At 42.1% G+C, this 18,692-nt stretch overlaps 1 protein-coding gene across 1 annotated transcript in view; it reads right to left on the bottom strand.

Moving 5' to 3' along the window:
* The window catches only part of VPS8 (VPS8 subunit of CORVET complex), a 932,181-nt gene that overhangs the window by 695,314 nt on the left and 218,175 nt on the right, over window positions 1-18,692 (bottom strand). The window contains exons 15-17 of the mRNA XM_030209561.1: window positions 18,468-18,638; window positions 16,815-16,889; window positions 5,215-5,250 (exon numbers count right to left, since the gene is read on the bottom strand). Coding sequence (XP_030065421.1) covers window positions 5,215-5,250; window positions 16,815-16,889; window positions 18,468-18,638 — 282 coding nt within the window. The remainder of the gene's footprint in view (window positions 1-5,214; window positions 5,251-16,814; window positions 16,890-18,467; window positions 18,639-18,692) is intronic.

Below are 18,692 nucleotides of genomic sequence, written 5' to 3'. Positions count from 1 at the left end.
AAATATGTTGATTTGCCCAGTGAAATGATGTATATTTGGACTAATGAGCTTTTTATACTGCTGACATAAGAGGTTGGAAACATTACGCATTCAGACTAATGAGCTTCTTACACTGATGACGAATGGCACTATGGATTAAGTAAGCTTTTCTGCTCGCTATTCCTTGCCTATATGTCATGATTACAAGATGTTCTATACTGAATTGTAATGTGTGTATTTTGAAATAATTTCTTATATGTTCTTGAAACTATAATTCCATCAAAGCAGCAGTGGCAAATCAAGGACCTCATTGGGAATTTATATATATGTGCTTCTGGATTTCTTATCAATAGATACCACTTTATATGATATTTATGCAGGCATTATTTCTATACATATGGAATGAGTGATGAAAAATGTATTTATGAAGGAGATTTCCTGACCTGTAATTACATAGGATAACCTTAAAGCAATTAAGTTACCTATGCCTACAACAATTATGAAGTCTTTTCATACGCGTACTTGGGTTTATACCTTTATACAAATTATATGTATTATTTGGAAAACTGACCTATTTTCAATTTTCTATCTTTTAGCCATTTTCTAATCAAAAAGAATTCCCTCCTATCCCATAACTCTTTAATTTCCTAAAGAATATTTCATGAGGGACTGTGCCTAGTGCTTTCTGAAAACACAAACACATTGTAGCAATCAGGTCATCATTACTCACATATTTGTTTACACCATCAAAACAATCCAAGAATTAGTAAGGAAAGACTTGCATGCTGACCCATTCCTATTAAACTGTACATATCTATATGGTCAGTAAATTTGTTTTGGGGTTTTTTAGAACAGCTTCTATTCTATTTTGCATGACACCAATGTTAGGCTAACCAATCTATAGTCTCCCATATTATCCCAGGTGCCCTTTAAAAGAAATTGGTAATATATTGGCCATCCTTCAATCTTCAGGAACTGTGTTCGTTTTAAATGCTAGGTTACAGATTACTAGTAGCAATTTCATGTTTGAGCTCTTTCAGAATTCTGCAGTGAATACCATCCAGTCCTGGTAATTTGTTACTCTTTAGTTTGTCAATTTGTTCTATTATATATTCTATAATTACAGTTGTTCCAAATCACCATTGTCAAAAAAGGGTTAGATCCCCAGCATCCTTCTCAGTAAAGAAAAAAGCAAAGACATCACTTAGTTTTTCTATTATTACCTTATCCTCCCTGAGCACACATTTAACCCTTTGGTTGTCTAGCAATCCATCTGACTTCCTCACCGGCTTTTTATTTTGATTGTACTTGAAAGAGTTTTCAGTATAAGTTTTTGCTTCTAAGACAAGCTTCTTTTCAAAGTCTCTTGCTTGAGCGCATCCCTATTTTCATTAGGGTCTGCTTTCCATTTTTTAAAGGATGCCCTTTTGGCTCTCATAGCCTCATTCACTTCACTATTAAAGCATGCTGGCAGTCAGCTGATCTTCTTTTAGCTTTTGCTTTAATGCATGGAATATATGTTAGCTGAGCTTCCAAAATGGTCTTTTAAAATAATGCCCAAGCTACACATTAACATTTTACTCTGGCAATGGCTCTTTTTAGATTGTTTTTCTAATCTTCTCATTTATCATAGTCTTCCTTTTTAAAATTAAATGCTACTGCAGTAGTTTTCATTTCAGCAAATATGATAAATTTGATCAAATTGTGATACTACTGCCAAGTGATAACACCACCATTACCAATTTACCCAATTGATATTAAGTAGGCATCTACCTGCCCTCTTACATCAGGTGCCCCATTTTAAAATTACTCAGGACAAACATCTCAAGAGTCTTCGTAGAAGGACAGCAACCAATGGGAAACTATGATACCAGAGTACTAATTATATTGACATGACAGAATGCATCAGATTGGTGTAGGGATATATGTTTTTGTGTGGCAAAGGGTCAAACTGGATAAAAGACCTACAGGAAACAAAATGCAATACAGAATCTTTATGAATAGAAATTCCATATGTGATGGGGAAAAGTATAGTGATGATGGTATACTGCCATCCACTTAGACGAGCTGAAGAGAAAGACCGTGAATGCTAATGCAAAAATAGTGGAAGATTTGAATTGCCCTAGTGTCAATTGGGTAAAATGTCACTAGGAAACATTAGGAACGTAAAGTTTCTAGGTACTGTAAATAACTTCCTCATGGGGTATCCATTCCTGGATTTGACAGGAGAGGAGAGCTATGTTAGAGCTGGTGCAATTAGTAATGGTGGTGTTATGGATTGGCAATAGTGATCACAATGGGCTCCTGAACTGTTGGTTTTCTGGCTCTATCTAATTTAAAAGTTGTTGTCTCTCCTTTTTAAACATTAGCATCACAGTCAGGACCCAGGTTAAGGTGGTGCCCAACTTTTCCGAAAAGGCTCCACCTACTTGAAAAAGTTGCCAGTTCCTAACAAATCTAGAGTCCTCTTCCCTGCATCATCATCTCACCTATGCATCTCCCGAAGGGCATTTCCTGGCTACAAGACACTTCCTACCACACATCAAGGTAATGCTCTCCTCCCAGGTGACCTTTAATCTTCCAGGCCAGTGTTGCCCAACTTCTTCAAGCCAAGTATCCCACAAGTCAAAGACATTTCACACAAGTACTCCCAAGCTCTGATTAGTGCTGGCAGATGAACATTCCAAAAACTAACACATTCTAATCACCAAAAGAGAAAATAAAATCACTTTTTCTACTTTTGTGGTCTGGTCATTTTATTTTTCTCATCACATTGGTCTCACTATCTGGTTTGTGTTTTCCCCATTATTTTCTTAACTTTCTTGCCAGGATCTTCTGTTCATTTGGCATTTCTTCATTCTCCATGTTCATCATCCATCTTCCTTTTCTATGTCCCTATCTTTCCCTATTCCTAATATCTCCCCTCTCTGTATGTGTCTCTCCCTTCCAAGTTATGCAGCATCTCCTCTCTATATATCTCTCTCCCCTCCCAGCCATGCAGCATATCCTCTCTCATTATGTCTCTCACTCCCCAGCCATGCAGCATTGTGTGTGTTTGAACGCACATGCATGTGTCTCTCTCCCTCTCCCCCCAGGCATGCAGCATCTCCTCTCTGTATATGTGTGTGTGTGTCTCTCTCTCCCCCTCAAGCCATACAGGATATCCTGCCTCCTTCTGTCTTCTCCCCCTCCCCCCCCACCATGCAGCATCTCCTCTGCCTCCCCACCCTTCCCCACCATCCCAAATCAGCCCTCTTTCTTTCTCTCTCTCTCTCCCCATCTCTTTTCCTCCCTCTACCATTGCCCCATTTTTCTCTCCCCCCCCCCCCCCCCACATCCAGCCTCACCCCTCTGTCTCTCTTCCCTTCCACCACTGTCCTGGCTCTCTTTTCTCCTATTCCCCAATATTCAGCAAACCTCACCCCACTATCCATCATTGTCACAACCTTCTCTCTCTCTAGCCCCTTCCCTCCATCAGCCACCATCATCACCCATCTCCCTCTCCTTCCTTCACTACCACCATTGCCCCATCTCTCTCTTTCTCTTTTTTATCCCACTCCCAGTCACTCATTCCTTCACTGACACCTCCACTCCCCCGTTCGCTCACTAACTCACCACTGTCTTCCCCTCCCTGCCACCACTTGCTCACCTGCTGGGCTGCTGCCTTCCCATGTCTGCAACAGCAAAAAGAAGTGTAAACTGTATCTTTCCTTTCTCTGCTGCCTACCCATTTGCTCAGCCCAACATCATGGCCACAAGCAAACCAAAATGAGGCACGAGCCCATAGCCTTGTGTATGCCACCAGCAGCTCTTGCAGATCCTGCCTCCTATGATGTAACTTCATGCTTTGCAGGGGCAGAACCAGCAAGAGCTGCCAGCAGCATGCACAAGGCTATGGCCTCGTACCTCATTTTGGTTTGTTTGCAGGTCCTTGATTGTGGAATGCGCTGCCTAGTTATCCACGCTACTATACTAATACAGGGCATTTTAAGAAGTTTTTGAAGATTCACTTATTTGTTCAGGCCTTTTAATATCTCGTGACAAGACTTTTTAAAGTTTCTGGTTGGTTGAGAAACAGTGGGTATTGTCACTGTTTGTGTTAGATATGAATTTGTGAAACGTACATTGCTACCCACTTACGTTTAGACAGGATATACATTTTATAAATAAGTGAGAGATGATGCATGTATAGTACCCTTACTGCTGTCTGCATCTTAGTATTGTTGATTTGTTAGTTAACTTTGGTAAGGGAGTAGGGATGTTTAAACTAATATAAAGTCCTTTAATTCTGTTTATTTTAAGTTTTTTTTCAATGGTACTACAATCAACCAACAGAAAAAAGGAAAACCAAATCTTCCATTAGGAATGCGCAAGCATACAAAAAAGTAGAAGTCACCAAAGGGAAATGTTCAAGACGAAAACTGTCTTCTAAAAATGACTTGTATTAAAATCCATCAAGTTTATTCGTTCAACATAGGTTACACCTCAAAACTATAATGAGCCCCAACAAGGGCCATGTTTCGGCATGAAAGCCTTCCTCAGGGGTAAGAAAATGAATATGTAAAACCGGGTTTGAGGATAACTGGCCAAATTGACTTACAGGGACATGGGATGCACTTTCTAATCATCTACAAATTGAAAAATTTGCAGATGTTCAGTAAGTACATCCTATGTCCCCGTGAGTCTATTTGGCTGGTTATCCTCAAACCTGGTTTTACATATTCATTTTCTTACAGCCATCACTACGATCAACCTACAGATTAGGTCAGGGTTTCTTTTCTGTTAATGAAAATTCCTAATGAACTCTTGTGAAAAAAATTTCACTCTTTTTAATTGCGCTAAAAGACTATCAAAGAATGTGCCAGAAGTCGTGGGTGGCTCAGACTCCAAAACAAATGCTATTAACTTAAACTCCTTTCTAGCTTTAAATATATACACAATTTATCAATTTAACCTACAATCTCTCTTTTCCCAAGTTTTAAGACACGCACGTTCCTAGCAAGCTAATCTCACAAGTCCAGCTTCCAGCCTCAATTGGTGAGCAACTATCAGAGAGGGAATTCAACTTTCCACTTAGCACACAAAATTATTGTAACATTATTTACACAGTTTCAAAATGCATTTCATACATGTTGGCCTCTTATAAAACTATACTGTCCAAGCTAGCTGATTTTAATGATGCTTTGAAAACATAAAAGGGATATATTCTTTCCCTAAGAAGAAATATACACTTACCTCTCTCCAGTTTCTCAACAGCATCACATGAACAGACTGGACAAAAAAGAACAAAACTTTGTTAGTAAAGAACAAAAATTAATTTTTGTAAATGATCATCTTGGGTTCAAACTTGCAGAACACCCTGTGTGTTGGTGGCCACAGGGAAAAAATAAAGGGAGTCTTTTACTACAGATTAGCTTGAGTTATCTGCAGCACAGCTGCTGCAGATAACAAGCTAATCTTTAGTAAAAGACCCCCACACTTTGTTAATTTAGTCCTTGCTGTCCATTCACACACCACATTCCAAATGCCAAGAGGAAGGTTGGATACCTATTAAAGGAAATACCAAAAGCACTACTGATCAGCCAGGAAATAAAAAAGATGCTGCATTAGACAGTTTTTTCATTTCCCAACCTCACCTAGGCCCTTGTCAGGTACTCAGGGCTTAATTTATAGATAAAAAGGAAGTGGAACTGGGGCGGAGCCAGGGCTGGAAGTGGGCAGGGTAAGGGCCAGAAATGAACTTACTCCTACACATACAATACTTCGTTTGTAGATAAGAAAGGAAGATGATATATACATACACTTGGAAAATTCATATTCTTTAATAACATTTTTAATTAAATATATCACCCTCAGTAGTATAAATGTGCAACATTATCAACAAAATCTCACACTAATCAATGTTTTTCTCAACATTTACACATTTGATACCATAGTGTTTTCCTCAGAAATATTCATAAGCACATAAGCACCGCCATACTGGGAAAAGACCAAGGGTCCATCAAGCCCTGCATCCTGTCTTCAACAGCGGCCAATCCAGACTTCAAGAACCAGGCAACACCACCCCCCCCCAAAAAAAAAAAAAAAAAAAATTAATAATGTTCAATGGACTTTTCCCTCGGGAATCTGTCCAAACCCCCTTTAAATTCCGTAAGGCCAGCTGCTGTCACTACATTCTCCGGCAACGAGTTCCAGAGTAACTACACGCTGAGTAAAGAAAAACTTTCTCCTATTTGTTTTAAATCTACCATATTCTAGCTTCATCTTGTGTCCCATGGTTTTGTTGTTGTTTGAAAGTGTAAACAAACGCTTCACATCTGTCCGCTCTACTCCGCTCATTATCTTGTAGACTTCTATCATATCACCCCTCAGCCGCCTTTTCTCCAAGCTGAAGAGCCCCAACCTTCTCAGCCTTTCCTCATAGGGAAGTCATTCCATTCCCTTTATCATTTTCATCGCCCTTCACTGCACCTTCTCTAATTCTTTTATATCTTTTTTCAGATGCGGCGACCAGAACTGGACACAATACTCGAGGTGTGGTCGCACCATGGAGCGATACAACGGCATTATAACATCCTCGTGTTTGTTTTCCATCCCGTTCCTAATAATACTCAACATTCTGTGCACTTTCTTAGCCGCCGCAGCACACTGAGCAGATGTTTTCAACGTCTTATCAACGATGACTCCCAGATCCCTTTCTAGGTCCGTGACTCCTAACGCGGAACCTTGCATGACATAGCTGTAATTCGGGTTCCTCTTACCCACATGCTTCACTTTGCACTTGTCAACATTGAACTTCATCTGCCACTTGCACGCCCAATCCCCCAGTCTCGCAAGGTCCTCCTGTAATCTTTCACACTCCTCCTGCGACTTGACGACCCTGAATAACTTTGTGTCATCTGCGAATTTAATTACCTCACTAGTTACTCCCATCTCTAGGTCATTTATAAATATGTTAAAAAGCAGCGGTCCCAGCACAGACCCCTGCAGTACCCCACTAACTACCCTTCTCCACTGAGAATACTGACCATTCAACCCTACTCTTTGCTTCCTATCTTTCAACTAGTTCTTAATCCATAGTAATACCCTACCTCCAATCCCATTTTCGGCAGATAAGTGGCATGAAGTAGCAGCTGGGTGGGGACGGAGGAATACTTAAATTTACAAAGACCTTTGGTCTGACACTGTATACCAGTTCTTATGAGTTAAATGTAAACATGCTCTGTACACACAAAAATCCAACCTCTCCTAGCAACAGGTAGGACATTTTTCCTTGGAAGTCACCATGCAAAAGACTTTCTGATTCTCATGTCATCTGAGCAACAGCAACATAAATCTCTCCACTAACCTGAAAAAAATTTGTTTTACTCAACATACATGTAGCAAACCTGACATACAACAGTAGCACTAGTTCCTAAGATTCAAACAGCAAGAACCCTATCTATGAACAGGCAACACTACAAATATTACACTGAGCCAAAGAACACCCATACACCTATTACTGGTCAAACAGAACAAATAGGATTTCTATAGATCTCTACACAAACTACATGCAAACAACATACTGTACACCCCAGTCACAGGCAAAACACAGCCACATAGCAGCCAGATCTGTGGATCCAGTGGGTGCTGAGCACCGCCAATATTGAGCAAGTTTCTTCATTATGACCAGAGAGGGATTATTTGTATTGTGTCTGGTACCTATGCACAGAAAGACCCTCACAGATCACAAATTAGAAATAGAAATATGAAAACAAAATTGAACTGGTAATCCCAAAAAGTCAAAATTCAGTACTCAACACTGGAAAAATACAAACAAATTAATTTATTCTTGGATTGAGCACAATACAAAGATATCCGCAATGTGCATTTCCCAAAACTAACATATTCCAGTTCATAAATGCAGAATCAAAACACAATTTTACTATCTTTGTTGTCTGGGCACTTTATTTTTCCAATCATGTTGGTCCCAGTAAGTTTCTTTCTTCTGCTTTCCTGTCTGTCTTCTGCCAACTTTCTCCGGTGACTGCTTTCTATTTTTCCTTTCTCCTCACTCCTCTGTTCTTCTATTCCCTCATATCGGACATATTTATCTTTCCCTTTTAGCTCTTTCCTCCCTTTTTCTGCTTTTCTTCCACTCAAATTTCACCTTCTTTCTCACCCTCCAGTTCTGCAACTCCTTCTTTTTACTTTTAAACTACCTATCAACTTTCCATCTCCACTCAGTTCTTAGCTCTCCCATTTCTGATCTCACTCCTTCCCCAGTCTCCTGTTCCCTTCTGTCAGACCCCCATTATCAGAGTTTTACTCTCTGTACTCACCAACCTACCCTCTTTCATCTCCTTGACAACACCTCATAGCGTTTCCCACACGCTTCCATTATGTTCAGCATTTCCCCTCCCTCCACCTTTTGTAGCTCAGCATCTCATCTCTCTCTCTCTCTCTCTCTATCCTTCTTTCCATCCCATACTGTTGAAGCACATCTTCCCTCTCTCTCTCCAACCCCACCCTTAGAGCCCATCTTCTCCTTCTCAACCACTACTCTTGTGCCAAACATCTTCCCCCCCCCCCCCCAACATTTGTAGCCTATCATCTCCTACCCCAAAAGTGCTGCTTCTCTTCTTTCTGGCAAACAATGTAGTTTCTCCCTTTCTCTCTCCTCCCCCACCCCCCCCCCCCCCCCCCCCCATAGTCAGCATCCCCATCTCTATCTCTTTCTTCTCCTCTCCCCTAACAGTCAGCATCTCACCACTCTTTCCCATCTCTCATCTAAAATCCCGCTATCTCTTCCCTCCCCTTATCCCCGTTATGCCCTCTCCTCCCTGTCCAGCATTTCCACTTCCCCACCCCCCACACAGTGGTCCAATATCTCTCTTTCTTCCACAGCGATTCTCCTCTCTCCCCTGCCCCCCCTCCTCCAGCCACCCATGCCCAGCAATTCTCCTCTCCCCTGCCCCCCTCCAGCCATCCATACCCAGTGATTCTCCTCGCTCTCCTGCCCCCCTCCAGCCACCCATACCCAGCGATTCTCATCTCTCCCCTGCCCCTCCTCCAGCCACCCATACCCAGTGATTCTCCTCTCTCCCCTGCCCCCCTCCAGCCACCCACACCCAGCGATTTTCATCTCTCCCCTGCCCCTCCTCCAGCCACCCAGGTTTTTCAGTGGATTCTTCGGGGCAGGCAGGAAAGATCCCCCGTCTTTCCTGCCTGCTGCCGGTGCTAACTCTCCCACAGCGCTACTGCATCGCTCTTCAAAATGGCCGAGACTTAGGTATCCAAATCACGGATAAAATAGAGACTGTGTTCCAGGCGAACTTTCCAGGGAAGATGAAGGAGCTGTTTGAGGAATTAGACAGATGGGAGGGCCTGACTCTGTCCTGGCTAGGGAGAATTCATGCCATAAAAATGATGCTCCTGCCTAAACTACTGTACTTATTCATGGCCCTGCCGATACCAATTCCTCACACGTTTTTTTCAATCCCTGAATCGGAAAATATTTGCCTACATCTGGAGGAAGAGACCCCCAAGGGTACGTAGGTCAATGATGTTCCAAATCCCAACTAGGGGAGGTATGGAGGTCCCAAATTTTTACCTGTACTATCAGGCAGCACAATTGAGGATACTCGCAGAATGGTATCCAGAGAATAGTAAGAAGTGGCTACACTGGGAAAGAGCATGGATGGGTACCCGATACTTGGGAGATATTCTATGGTCCCAGGGGAGTGAAATTCTGGCCACTGCCCGGAGAATTCCGACCGGATTAAGCCACCTGTTGCACACATGGCTACAGTTGCGAAGGCAGGTATTCCCTGATAGAAAATACTTCTCGCAAATGGCCATCTGTGGAGCACCGGGTTTCCCACTGGGAGAATCAGAGAAAGCCTACCAGGGATGGGCCCGTAAGGGGTTATATATGTTGGGACAGTTATGGGATAAGGGAGAGGTCAAGGACTTTGAGATGTTGCAAGAAGAGTATGGTTTGGAGGAAAGAGACCTGGTGTACTACCATTGCGTAAGGAACTACCTCCATAGACGTGCAGGGGAGAAGTTGGATTTGGCTGAAACGGTCTTAGAGAGTGCAATTCAGGGAAGGGGAGGGAGAGGAAGTATAACCAGGCTGTATAGGGCACTCCTCTTGCTTTCCTCTCCCCAGGACTATTATGTGGGCAGGTGGGAACGGGAATTGCAAATAAATTATCCACCGGACTGTTGGAGGAATATTTATAGATATTTGCTGAAACCCTCTATCGTGCAGCCATTAGTTGAAAATGGATACAAAATATTATACTGGTGGTACTATACACCGGATAAACTTCAAAAGATATTTCCACAAATATCAGCAGAATGTTGGCGGGAGTGTGGCGAGAGGGGCACATTCATGCACATCTGGTGGGACTGTCCAAAGGTTCAAAGGTATTGGGCCCAGGTGTTAACAATGGTCCATACGATAATAAAGGTGGAATACCCATGTAGAGCAGAACACTGTCTACTGCACCTTCGGCCCCCAAAAATCCAGGTACACTGGCATAAGCTAGCTGTTCAATGTTTTGTGGCGGCCAAGATTGTGCTAGCAAGGGCCTGGAAACAGATAGAAACGCCAGCAATACAGCTGGTAATTAACAAAGTGGACCTCATCTATCAGATGTCAAAGCTAACGGCCTTGCGAAAAGGAAAGATTAAGATGTTTCAGAAAGTGTGGCAAATATATGAACATGAAAGGGAAGCGTTATTAATACTACCACCAAAGTGCTAGTGGGAAGGGAGGGGGGGGGGCATAGGAGGAGATTCAACAAGTATGCTATCGAAATATTGTTTGGAATATGTATAATGTTATAGAAGTGTCTAGTTGTGGATAAACGAAAATCTCAATAAAAATATGTTGAAAAAAAATGGCCGAGACTTAAAAGGGCGGCCTCCAAGACTTCAGCAGAAGTCTCGGCGGCCATTTTTAAAGAGCGATCCGGCAGCGGGGGAGGGTCAGCGCCAGCAGCGGGCAGGCAAGACTGGGGATCTTTCCTGCCTGCCCCGAAGAATGCCTTCTTCAGGTACTCGGAGGGACCCTGTAGCTCGGGGGAGGGAGGGAGAAGAGCCGGCTCGCCCTCAAGAACAACCAGCTCTTGCGAGCCAGCTCCAGCACACCACTGGGTGGAGGGGACTGCGGTGCCGGGCCCGGGGAATTTTGTCCCCCCTGCCCCCCCCCCCCCTCGGCAGCCCTGGCGACAGCTCGCGTGTCCTCTCTGGCATACATGCCATAGGTTCACCATCACCATAGACCACAGAAGTCTGCCCGGCACTGTCCTTGTTCTAAAATTTCTGAATTTGTAGTCAAAGCCCCTGAAAAACTCCACTCCAGCTCATCCAAGTCTGTTCAGCCACTATCAGGGCACAGATCAGAAGTTGGAGAACAAAGCCAGTGCTGGGCAAACTTCTAGCACTGGCTTTGTTCTCCAACTTCTGAAGCTGAAATTGTCTAGCCACGATCAGAGCACAGACCATAGAAATCTGCACAGTACTGGCTGTGTTTCCCAAATTACCTACCTAATCTCCACTAAGCGTCTTTGTATAAATTCCATCTAAACATGATACTTCCTGACATTATTCCTGAGTTGGCCCACTTTCAACCTCTATTCACGATCTCTAGTTCTACTGCCTTCCCATCTCTGGAAAATGTTTGATTGTGGATTAGTAACTTATGTATCACCCCTATTTCTCCTTTCCTCCAGGACATGCATGTTCAGGTCAGCAAGTCTCTCCCCATACCATTTTCGACACTTTTCTTTGAAACACTTCAAGTCTTTTATATGCTTAGAAAGATATAGCCTCCAAAACTGAACACAATACTCCAAGTGGGACCTCACCAACGACTTGTACAGGGGCATGAACACCTCATTTCTTCTGCTGGTTATACCCCTCTCTTTGCAGCCTAGCATCCTTCTGACCATGGTCACCACCTTGTTGCATTGTTTTGTCACCTTGAGTTCCTCGGACACCATCACCCCAAGGTCCCTTTCCTGAGATGAACTTACTAATCTCTCCCCTCCCCTATCTGATACATCTCTTTTGGATTTCTGCACCCTAAGTGTATCACTTCATGGCATTAAATTTTAACTCCACTGTAGTAAAGCAGAAACAAACAGGAGACAGTCTACTGCAGAAGTAGAACAGATAACCAAACAGCAGCAGTGATCCAAGGAAGAAGAAGCACGGCAAGAGTTTATCCAAATGTCAACTTTAATGGAAACAGGACCCAACTTGGCCAAGTTTCGGAAAAACCTTCGTCAGAGGTCACATAGGTTTCCACAATACATTCACAGATTCAATACATGTACTGCAATAGGACCAGAACCTTTTCTCCCCAGGTACTATTTAGATAGTAAACAAATGTATAGTTAGTGTTATAATTGATCCATATTTCCATACCTGTTATTGTTCTGCTGATTGCAGTTTTTCTGTTTCACTGTTTCAAGTTCTGTGACAATAAACCCTATTAGTCTGTTGACTCTGCTTGTCTGGACTGATTAAGAATCATTGTGGTTTGTGTGTGAGTGCTTTCTGGGAACTTTAGGATCACTGGGAGTGTTGCCCCAAGAACCTAGAAATCACTCAGAATAATTTGAGAGCGGGAGACTCACCCAAAGGAGGCTGGGACCCAGTCTTTGGGAGGAGGGTACTAGTGTAAAGCGCAGGCAGCAGGTGCAGGCGGACCTGAGCTATGCTGGGGATAGACCCTCTAAGTGGCCATTGGATAACCCCAGGCGGGTGGCTAGGGGTTTTGTGACAATAACTTTTCACAGATGTGTAACATCATTCAACAGAGCTTGCAAGAAAACATTTTCCCAGCTTAGATTACTCTGGAAGATTCTGAAAACCTGCACCATGAATACATAGGGTTTCTCACTCATTACTGGAATGCAGCTATAATTACCCACTGCATATCCAAGCTGTAACAGAAAGGGTCTGTGTTGGCATGCAACAACATTCCCTGAGCCTGCATTATAAGTGCTGAGGAATACCCCAGTTTGATGGAACTTATGAAAACCACACTTGTCTCAACTAATAAAATGCTATGAGAACCACAGTTCCCCAAGTCCCATTAGAGTTTCAGAAGTATCTCCATTATAAAAGAAAACCAAGGATATACATGCAAAAGCCTACCTTTCCTTCCCCAAATCTAGGGATAAGGCATCCAATGATAATTTGCCATGCACCCCTATTCCAGAACAGAAGAGGCATTTTTTTGCTATGAGGAAAGCCAAAGAGAACAATCACAGGTGCCCTTCACTCACAAAAGATCATCTGAGCCACTCCCCAAGTCCAGAGATCACTTGTATGGCTGAAATACCCAACTCAGTTTGTCCTTCAGAGCATTGTCTTTCCCTGCCAAATAGGTGGCCTCGACAGTCATTGCATAAGAGTATGTCAAATTTCACATTTTGACAATTTCCCAGCATAGGAAGTAGGACATTGTTCCTTCCAGTTCATGGCAACTTGACTGTCTGGATTGGAATTATTTTGTTGGCTAACTGATCTCTGAAAGCCTTTAGAATGTTCTATACTGCCCTGAACTACATCTAACTGCATTCATACAATAGCTCAGGTAAGAAAAAAGACTGAGGGTAGTAGCGAGGTAACACTTCTTAGGAACTCCCACACATACTCAAGAAAGTCTTCAAGGTTTTCTGAGCTCTAAGAGATCTAACCTGTGTCGGTGCTGTCAGAAGACATCACCCACTTGTGTGGCTGACTCATCCTGTTTGCTAACAGAGAATATTTCTTACAAACATTTGGAGAGCATTGCACATGCCCAAGATATCAGATACACATGGAAATAAGAAGCTGTAGCTTTATTTATTAGACTGTTGAAATAAGTGAATTCACAGCTGCTATACCTCTTAAAGATGGTGGAAGTATTATTTTTTAGCCCAAGTTTTGGGTTTAATGTAAGATTTTAATGCATGGCAAGCTCAAAAGTAATGCTACATCAAGAAAGGGTATTCCCAACAATTTTTTATTGTAGGTCATATGTTAATATTCTCATTAGCATGCCGTACCTGCTGAGAGTTAACTTGGGATCACTTACCTCCTCCTGTTTAGGAGGTGCTAAATGCTCCCACATTAACTCTTATTAGCTAGTTAGCACATGGTAAGTGTAACATACTAGTTAGCTAATGCTTCCATGTCCCCTGACAGAAAAATTCTGAAACATTAGGTAATGCATGGTAACAGGCAACCTACTGAATAACCCTTTAACGTTGTCACACAGTAGCCTGTTTCTGGGGATTAACCACAGTTGAAGTGCTTAACATATTTTAATAAAACAGACCCTATATCACCAGGTAAAACTTTGCATTATACTAGATACCAGAAACAGCATGTCAAACATTACTGCTTACCTGTAGCCATAAAATTCAACCTGCTAGTGTCACGGTTGTGGCTGTGCCCTTAAGTTCAGACCTACTGTTTCTCTGTATCTAGCTCTGTGACCTTTCCAGTCTGCCTTTTTTCCTATTGTTGTTCTTCCTGTAAGCCAAGCCAAGTCCCTTTTAGTATCCTGTTCCAGCCAAGCCAAGTCTATTCCAGTATCCTGTTCCAGTCAAGCCAAGCCCGTTCCAGAATCCTGTTCCAGCCAGGCCAAGCCCGTTCCAGAATCCTGTTCCAGCCAAGCCTGTTTGAGAATCCTGAATCCTGTTCCAGCCAAGCCTGTTTGAGAATCTGGAATCCTGTTCCAGCCAAGCCAAGTCTATTGCATTATCCTGTTCCTGTTCCAGCCAAGCCAAGTCTATTCCAGTATCCTGTTCCAGTCAAGCCAAGCCTGTTCCAGAATCCTGTTCCAGCCAGGCCAAGCCCGTTCCAGAATCCTGTTCCAGCCAAGCCTGTTTGAGAATCCTGAATCCTGTTCCAGCCAAACCTGTCCGGGAATCCTGTTCCAGCCAAGCCTCTCCGAAAATCCTGAATCCTGTCCCTGCCTTGTTTATTGTCTTGCTTCTGTTATTCTTGTTGCCTAGTTCCTACCCTGGCTTGCCTGTCTAGTTGTGCTTTGTCTTGTCTCTTTCAGTCTAGTCCTGTCTGGATCCAGTCCTTGCCTTGTCCTTATCTTGCCCTTTTCTGGACCCAATTTTAATCTACTTCCATGTTTTGCCTTGTCTTACATTTCTGGGTCCCAGTCCCAGTTTTAATCCAGTTCCGAGTCTTGCCTTGTCCTGTCTGGGTTCCAAGTTCTGGTCCTTTGCCTTCTTTTCCTTGCCTCATCTGGATCCGGTTCTTGTGTTGTCCATTGTGTTTAGTTACCTCTGTCCTGCCTTGTTCAGTCTGTTAGTTTATCCTAGTTCAGTCTGTTCTGATTCTTGCCTGTGCCAGCCCTGGTGATTTGTCTGCCAAAGCTCCGGCTTTGGTCCAAGGGCTCACCATTCCTGACAGTAGTTGTGACAGCTAGTCTCTGCTTTTAGCAGACCATAGGCTCTATCAGGCCTGGCCAAACTTCAAGCCTCCTGCCATAAAATCCAGAAGATCCTATATTGCATCATCCTTCCTAAAAGTTTTGGCCCAGCTTAGATTCTAGGCTAAAACTTGTACCCAACCCTGTAATTAACATTATAATCACCAAACTACACATTAAGGGCCCTGTATACTAAGCAGCGCTAAGCGTGCTTCACATTTAGTACACGCTAAAAACGCAAGCGCATCTTAGTAAACATGGCCCTAAGACTGGTGATTATATTCCTAGTTATAAATGAGAAAGGGCAGATTGCCATTCCCCATTTATAACTAGGAGTCTTCTCAAAGCAACATTATACCATACCTTTCTAGGGAAGACAAGGAGGAAAACATTATCCTTTTCTCTCCATTCATGCTAGCTCTCTGGAATTTTTAAAAACTAATTTCTCATGCCATCATTTGTTTACTGATATGAACCAATCTGAAAACTGCAAGCCACACAATCAGAAAGTTAATTGCATGTTTGCTTTTCCACCTTCTTCAAGATACCTAAAGCTACCCATTCAAGGTTGTCCTGTTCTTTTTGATCCTACGTATATGCCAGGTCCACCCTCTCCCAACTCTCCCTTCCCTACTCTCATGCAGTATAAGGAGTACATGATCTGCCATGTTATAGGCTATCCACTTCTTAGGGACAGTTTAAAATGGCCTTTCTCCTTATTTATCCTACAACAGCAAGGGCAAAACTGAATAAACTGGTCTGAAATTCAGAACTCTGTTATGTTTATTATAGACTTCATTTCATGAAGGGCAGAAATACACTGCTTTTTTAAAAATTGTAACTTTAAACTTTTATTGTATTTTCAATTTGATCTACGAACTCATTCCAAAAGTACAAAGACTAGGGGACACTCAAGGAAGTTACATGCAAATACTTTTAAAACAAATAGGAGGAAATATTTTTTCACTCAACAAATAGTTAAGCTCTGGAACTCTTTGCTGGATGCAGTAACAGCAGTTAGCGTATCTGGGTTTGGAAAAGGTTTGGACAAAATCCTGGAGGAAAAGTCCACAGTCTACTATTGAGACAGACATGGGGAAACAACTGCTTGCCCGGAGATTGGCAGCATGGAGTATTGCCACGATTTGGATTTCTGCTAGGTACTTGTGAACTGGCTTGGCCACTGTTGGAAACAGGATACTGAGCTAGATGGACCATTGGTCTGACCCAGTATGGCTACTCTTATGTTCTTATGCAAGAGACACATAGCTCATATTCTTATTTTTCAGATATCCTCACATGTCAACATAAAAACATTCAATAAAGTATGCACTGCTTACACGTTGTGCTTCATAAAACATGTCAGGGAATACTGGAATTTTTAAACAGCAGTTATTACCTTTGTGCCCAAATAGAAGATCTGACCACCATAACTGCAGATAGACTGGTAACAGGCTTTTTCTCCAACTAATGCCTACAAAGAGACAACTAGTTATATATACCAACAGAAAATATTTGTATTTCTATTTGGTTTTCAAATTAACAATGTACTTTCAATAGTAGGTAAAGTATTAAGATTACTCTGTTAATCTATATGAATAGACAGGGTCAAACAAGTTTGTAGGTCATAAATACTGAGTTGGTCCAACAAAATGTATCACCTACAACTTGTTTGTTGGCCTTTATTTCTCCATTTTTTAATTAGAAAATACAAAGTCAACCCATTAGCTCAGAGATTATAACTTTTCTCTTTAAAACAAACATTTAAGCTATGTATTTATCCTGCCAAGAGAAGCTGTGAAAACATGACTAGGAAGAGAGAAATGTAAGTATTTGTTACATGCACAGTTCAATGAGAGTCCTAATCTAGTGCCTGAAAATTGCATATTCTCAAACACCTTAAGGTACAATTAAGGTGCAACTGCTGAATGGCACAACATTGAAAGATTTCAATGCTGGTGCCAAGAAACAGAATCCTTCATTTTTATTCAAAGGGTATCAGTTGATGTCCAAAGTCAAGGATGCCTATCAATGCTCAATACTGAGGACAAGTGAGGTCTTCTTGATGTAAATGCATCCCCATGCTGCTCAAGGATCCTCAGATACTGATGCCTCCAAAGCTGATCAATGTGGGCTAGAATGTGATGAACTGAAGAGCCTTACTTTCTGCTCTTCATGGCCACAGACTTTTCTGTGTCATCTGCATAAACTAATGACACTTAAAGGCATTGTGATTTGGGCCCAAGTGTTGCAAGCACCATTTGTGAGGATAAGCAGCAGAGGGCCTTCTTTTGGGACCCCAATGAAAAAAATGCCAAAGTGAAATAAAATGAGTCAATTTTGAATGAAAAAGCCTGTCTGAGCCATGAAAGGAACCGAAAATATGATGAGAACAATGTGAATAAATTCAACTGAAAAACCTAAGGAGCCTAAAAAGAAACAGGAGGACCCACTAATGTGAACACACAAAGTTAAACTATTTTTCAAGAATAGTCTCTGCCACAGGGGGCATGGAACAGTTCCACAAAAAGACTGAAAACACCCCACGCAATGATTCAACATAGGAAGGAATGCATAGAAATGCTAAATAGTAGTAGTAGTATATGTATGGTAGATACAAAGAGCTAGATTCTATATATGGTGCCTGAAAATTCTGCAAGGAAAAAAAGAATGCGCCTAGGCGTATTCTCTAAAGTACGCCTAAATTTTATAGGATAGGCTTAAATTTCCGTGAGGTATATAGAGTAAGCCAAGCGCTGATCCACGCAACTAAATTTAGTCTTGCTCAATAACACCAACTTTTACAGTGAAAACTAGTGGCTTGTAAGAAAATATGATACACTGATACCAATCAGAATGTTCAATATAGTGAAAAGTACACCTAAAGCAGTAGCAACTTTTCCAAGGAAAGTTATCCTCATGATAGAAAGTTTAAAGAACATGTCGAGAGCATGATGCCCAATGGCACGTAACAGTATTTGAGATTAGGGTGACGTTAAATAGAAGAAAAAACCCACAAGGATAGTCTAGGTAAAGAAACCTTTGTACTCACCAGTGCTTGGCTGACATTGCCTCCTGTAGCCAAGGATTTAAAGTGGCTGCTATTATATACCAGCTGAACTTCAGAAATCTCCATAGCCTCTAGCTCTTCTTGAGTCTGGCGATCTATAACATGCAGCTTCTCAGCACTATCTAGCAGCACTACTGTCCGAGAATTGACCCACTGCAATAAATGACCATTCAAAAATAAAGTTTGCCACTGGGAATAGCAATACAA

The sequence above is a fragment of the Microcaecilia unicolor genome, chromosome 7, assembly GCF_901765095.1.
Source record: "Microcaecilia unicolor chromosome 7, aMicUni1.1, whole genome shotgun sequence".
In the NCBI taxonomy this organism is placed as follows: domain Eukaryota; kingdom Metazoa; phylum Chordata; class Amphibia; order Gymnophiona; family Siphonopidae; genus Microcaecilia; species Microcaecilia unicolor.
Note: the sequence above shows the minus strand (reverse complement) of the source record. Positions and strands in the feature narration are given on the sequence as shown.